The sequence below is a fragment of the Nanorana parkeri genome, unplaced genomic scaffold (genome assembly GCF_000935625.1).
Source record: "Nanorana parkeri isolate BGI_ZX_2015 unplaced genomic scaffold, ASM93562v1 scaffold641, whole genome shotgun sequence".
NCBI lineage: Eukaryota > Metazoa > Chordata > Amphibia > Anura > Dicroglossidae > Nanorana > Nanorana parkeri.
This window is the reverse complement of record NW_017306909.1, coordinates 950978-956866: the sequence shown is the minus strand read 5'-3', so window position 1 is coordinate 956866 and position 5889 is coordinate 950978. Positions and strand designations below refer to the sequence as shown.

General features: G+C 43.0%; 1 protein-coding gene across 1 annotated transcript in view; it reads left to right on the top strand.

Annotated features, from left to right (window-relative positions):
- The first annotated feature begins 205 nt into the window (after nucleotides 1-205).
- The window catches only part of SND1 (staphylococcal nuclease and tudor domain containing 1), a 496769-nt gene continuing 491085 nt past the window's right edge, over nucleotides 206-5889 (top strand). Inside the window, exon 1 of the mRNA XM_018563205.1 lies at nucleotides 206-307. Coding sequence (XP_018418707.1) covers nucleotides 206-307 — 102 coding nt within the window. The remainder of the gene's footprint in view (nucleotides 308-5889) is intronic.

Below are 5889 nucleotides of genomic sequence, written 5' to 3'. Positions count from 1 at the left end.
ATAGCCGCCGGTAGTCTGTTTAAACAGCCCCGATGCTGGCGACGTACACTCTACGTCGTCAGTCACGAAGGGGTTAAATGGTTCAAAAGTAACATTTGAATGCTAGGTTTATGCTGGTTCATTTTGCTTATGGCAATGTTTGTTGGGTTGTACTAAAGAATTGGTATCTCCTCCTGTTGTAACTGCACATGAACATTCCCTTCTTATGTTCCTTCAGGATAAGAACAAGAAGCTCCGTCCCCTATATGACATTCCCTATATGTTTGAGGCGAGGGAATTCCTGCGCAAGAAACTCGTTGGCAAGAAGGTATGTGTGCTATGGGGAAAATGTCCCTTCTTGGCTATACTACTTTGAGGGAACAGCCTGACAAGTGACTTGCAGGGAAGAGTGATGCTATACAAGTTAGTCTCCATTGGATTGCCTGCATTTTTTGTAAGGGACCTGTAATTTGAAGGCCAGATGCAAGTCTAAGCTGGTGGCATATATATTACTATTAAAAACTATGGGCACAAGTTTTATAGAATTTTGCAGTGGGGCTACTAAGTGCTCATTTTTGCATAGTGTAAAAAGTTACTCACCTGATCCTTTGAGCCGGCTAGCTGTTAGACGGGTTCCTAGAGCATCTTTCCCCCCTCTGCTGCAGCAGTCTAAGCTCCCTGATTCATCACGTCCTATTTAAATGCTGATAAAAGAACTCTGGACACTTATTAACCCTTGCAGTGGGGAGAGAGAAATGCACTGCAAGGGTTAATAAGTGTCCAGAGTTCTTTTATCAGCATTTAAATGCTCTATTAGCAAATGCCATACATTCCTAGGATTGCCTTGCATTCTAAGGCTTTGGAAAAAAGAAAATGAACAAAATCCCTACTCATGTGCCCCTTCCATCATTATTGCATTTAATATACTGTGCATTTGGAAAGTATTTAGACCCCCTTTACTTTTTTTCAATTTTGTTATGTTGCAGCCTGATAGTTATTAAGAGTCTTTTTCTTCTCTCAATCTACACTCCGTACCCCATAATGACAAAGTGAAAATTTTGTTTAGATAACTCATATACTTAAGTATTCAGACCCTGTACTCAGTACTTTGTTAAAGCACCTTTGGCAGCAATTACAGCCCCAAGTCTTCTTGGGTATGACGCAACAAACTTTTGCACACCTGAATTGGGGGATTTTCTGCCATTCCTCTTTGCAAATCCTCTCAAGCTCAATCAGGTTGGGTGGGGACCGTCAGACAACCATTTTCAGGTCTCTAGAGAAGTTCAATAGGGTAAAGTCAGGGCCCTGGCTGGGTTCACACCTGGGCGTTTTTCAGCGCTGATTGAAGCGCTGAAAAACGCTCAGCAAGTGAAATCCTATTGAGTGCCATGGGCATGGTTCCCACCTGGGCATATTTCAGCGCATTTTGACGCACTGAAAAATGCCCTGCACCCGAAATAGTACAGGAGCTTCTTTGGGGGGTATTTCCGCGCAGCCTGATAGCTTTTGTAAACGCAAGTTTGATGCACGTTTCGTGGACCGCAAATCACGGTAAAAATGCACAGCCTAAAACGCGCATCAAACGCTCATATTACGAACGGCCAGGCGTGAACCCAGCCTAAGACATTCACAGATGTGTCCCTAAGCCACTCCTGTGTTGTCTTTGCTGTGTGCTTAGGATAGTTGTCATGTTGGGAGGTAAACCTTCGGCCCAGTCGGAGGTCCTGGGCACTGTGGAAAAGGTTTTCATTGAGCCACAGCTCTGTACTTTGCTCCATTCAGCTTTCCCTCAACCCTGACCAGTCTCTCAGTCCCTGCTGCTGAAAAACACCCTCACAGCATGATGCTGCCACAACCATGCTTCACTGTTGGGATGGTGTTGGACAGGTGATGAGCATTGCCTGGTTTCCTCCAGGCATAACATTTAGAATTGGGGCCCTACAGTTTAATCTTGGTTTCATCAGACCAGATAATCTGGTTCCTCAGTGTGAGTCCTTCAGGTGCTTTTTTGCAAACTCCAAGCGGACTTCCATGTGTTTTGCGCGGAGGAGAGGCTTCAGTCTAGCCACTCTGCCCTAAAGACCAGATCAGTGGAGGGCTGCAGTGATGGTTATCCTTCTAGAACTTTGAGCTCCAGAGATCCTGTGTGGAGTTGGGACAGAGCGACCATTGGGTTCTTGGTCACCTCTTAACGAATGTCCTTCTCTCCCGATTGCTCAGCTTGGCCGGGCGACCAGTCTTAAAAGAACTTGTGCCAAACTTCTATTTGTGAATTATGGAGGCCACTGTGCTCTTGGGAACCTTCAGCGAAGCACAATATGTTTTTGTGGCCTTCCCCAGATCTGTGCCTTGCAATAATCCTGTCTCTGAGCTCTGCAGGCATTTTTTGACCTGACTATTGTTCTGATACAGTATGCTTTGTCAGCTGTGAGGCCGCCTATAGAGAGGTGTATGGGGGCCTATCCAAATCATGTCCAATCAATGTAATTTACCACAGGTGGACTCAAATCAAGATGTAGAAACATCTCCAACGATCAAGAGAAATGGGAGTCACCTGTGCTAAATTTCAACTGTTGCAAACGGTCTGAATACCTATGCCAATGTGATATTTAATTTTTTCTTTTAAATGCAGACACTTCTACATTTCTAAAATTCTGTTTTCACATCACCATTATGGGGTACTGAGTGTAGATTAATGAGAAAAGAAAAATGTAAACTGCAGTATCAGGCTGCAACATAAAATTGAAAAGTGAAGGGGCCTGAATATTTTTGTCAATGCATGATTATACGCAGTTCCCAACTGGCCGAACCGCCACAAGGACGTGGCAATACCACTCCCATCCTCACCCTGCACACAGATTCCCCAGCTCTCCCAGCTCGTGAGATAACATTCTCAGGCCAGCGTGATGGACACTAGGGTTTGCTCCACAGTTAACCTTTTACACACAACAGTAGCTGCCACCACGTATTTTAATGGAAACACACCATTCTCAGCAAATGCTTTGACAATTAAAAACTTAAAGCCTATGAGACCGCTTTCTTAGACAGGAATATCACATATTTCACTCCATGGAGACATGGATACCTAAAGTTCTTATTTAGAGCATAGAGATAAGCTTCTCAATATTTAAGATCTTTTTTAATAAAAAAAGGTGCAGGAAAAATATACAGAAAAAGAAGTTAACCGACAGATAACAGTAAAATAAAGTACTTTACAAAGTCCTGGTTTTGGTAGATTTTAGCAGAGTACTGTTCAGTGCACCAGAACATGGATTTAACTTCAAGTAAGGCTTGCAAAGATTCATTCTTGATGATAAAGGGGAACTCTTCTTGGATCTTGAAGCTTCAGAAATCAACACTGTAACCGACATCACTTGAGTATCCTATTTTAGTTACAACTCAAGCATTTGTTTTTCTGCCCCAAGAGATTTATGACTTTCCGCTCCCAGACTCGACCGCTACAGTCCAGGAGCTGTTAACCTTTGCGGCTTTGCATGAGGTTTTAGGGCTTAATTTTGTCCTCCTTCGAGGCAGTTGATTTGCTGAATCACCTGTGGGGAATGCCACAAGTGGGGAATGCTGAATGTAGACCTCCTGACCTCCAGGTTGAACAGCAATCTGGACAGGTGTTTCCAGAAATCCTCCAGCAGAAGCACAGATGAACATAAAATATTAGGAAAACAATCTTGATTCAGAATAGAAACAATGGCATTAAAAATAGAGCTTACAATGTCCTAGTTTATGATCACTTTTTTGACACCAAAATAAAGGTGGTTGTAAAAAGTTAGATACCAAGGTGAGAGTATGCTGTACTTTAACATTTGTATTAGTTATAATTAACCAAATATGCTACCTTCTAAATAATTGGTGCTAAAGTTTTGTCAAACTGTTAATACATTTAATACAGCCTTCAGTAAGATTAGTTGTAAGTGTTGTTTAGAATTTATTTAATTGAAAACCCAATTAAACCCTCAAAGTATTACTGTAATGCATATAGGCTGCACAGTAAGAAACTTGTCTTTCAGTTATTGTATCAGCTAAGTGCTGCAGCAAGCGTTAGAAACCCATTGCTTGCAGCACAGTCAAACTAGGACTCGCAAAAGGAGCTGCCCAGTTTTCCTGTGGGGTCTGACACCATGTCCGGATCATGTCCAGACCAGAACAGTTTGTTCCCAGACCAAAAAAAGCATCCCAATGTATCCCTATGATATTTCTGGGCTCTGTTCACCCGGGCGCAGTCCGGGACCAGACCAAAAAAATAAATACTGCTAGTCTTGTTTTCTCTCGTCTAGAATACACTGGAACGCATGGAAACATCAAAAACACATGCAAACACACTGGAGCGCACCTGAAAGCCCATTTTAAGCTTTAAAAAAAACCCTGCAATGCACCACATTCCAGATCTGGTCCGGAAAATGGTCTGAACCTGGCCTTAAACAAGATTGCTCACATTCCCTTCAGCAGTGCTGTTGATTAGCAGTTATCACGGGGTTGTCAGAAGCTGGGCTGTTTGTGTGCCAGCACATGGTTTTGGGTTTTTTTTTCTTTATAACTCTTCCTGCATTCCAAGCAATGTTTGTACTAGGAAGTACTGTTCCTGTCAGGTTTTGGTAGGCTGCATTTCCTTTTCAAGAACCATTGGACTGCTTTGATGTAATATAAGGGTCAGTACTTTTGTTTTAATTTTTTTCTTTCAGTTTGGAGTTGGCTTTAAAGGAGAACTATGAGGTGAGTGCTTTTCACTCACCTCATAGTTCTAGCCGACCTGTGACAATGTGACTGTCACAGGTCGGCTTAGTAGATTAGGAGGTGAGCGAACACATACCGGGCATTCGCTCACCTCTCGATCCTGTCACAGCCCTCTGCCGTGACAGGGGAGGGGCTGGATTCCCCCCTCCCCGCTCCGATCCGCCAGCTCTGACTGGCGGTAAGGACGGGGGAGGGGGCGGGTACAGCTGGCTCTGCCTCTAGATAGGCAGAGCCAGCTGTCAGTGACGCAGCTGGGCGGATCCAGACATAATTGTCGGGATCCGCTGCAGCGTCTCAGTATACCGCGAGCAGCAGCTTGCGGTATACTGCGGCGTCTCAGTATACCGCGAGCTACAGCTCGCGGTATACTGAGCCTAGGGTGACGGGAGGATGCTAGTTTGTGTCCTCCCGTTACCCTAAGGAGAACTATGGGGAAAAGCCTTAACCCCATAGTTCTCTTAAGTAGCTGAAATTTAAAAACCCATAGTCCTATTCCAAACAGCATACAGCAATAGCTTAGTCTTCAATAAATATCTAGGTCTTGTTTTGATGTTGCACCACGTCTTTTAGTAATCACTGATGTTCTGCAAAGAATGGGTGAAATCTTGTTTGTTTACTCTGTAAAATGAAAAAATCAAGAATTAAATGGACTTTAAAGGTTCCTAATTGGCCTGTAATTAGACATTTAAACTAATTAGCGGACTCTTGTTAACCTCTTTAGCAAACAGTGGCTAGTTGCAGTTTCATTTTAATGGGTTGATGGTTCTTGATTGGAAATTGACATAACAGTGCTTGGCTTTTGGGTCATTGTGTCCTACTTTCTTACAGCTGCATTTTAAGTCAAATTTCTTCAAAACCAGCCCTATTGGAACATAAAGATTACTGGGATGTCTGCTTGCAGTTTCATTTTGTACACTGAGAAGACTTGAGGCAACCTTAAACTGGCATGCATTTTTTGACATTTTTCAAGAGCTTTTTCACCTTTTTTATTGCTGCATACTTATCACCATTGCAATTTTCCATTGACATAAGGGTATCTAGCCCATGCTTCCAGGTTAACCACACATCTTTATTACCCTACAGTTAAATGTACCCCTATTTTGATGTACTAAGTTTTTTTCATCTTTACACTGCTTTACCACAATCTGTATCCAGAATCAG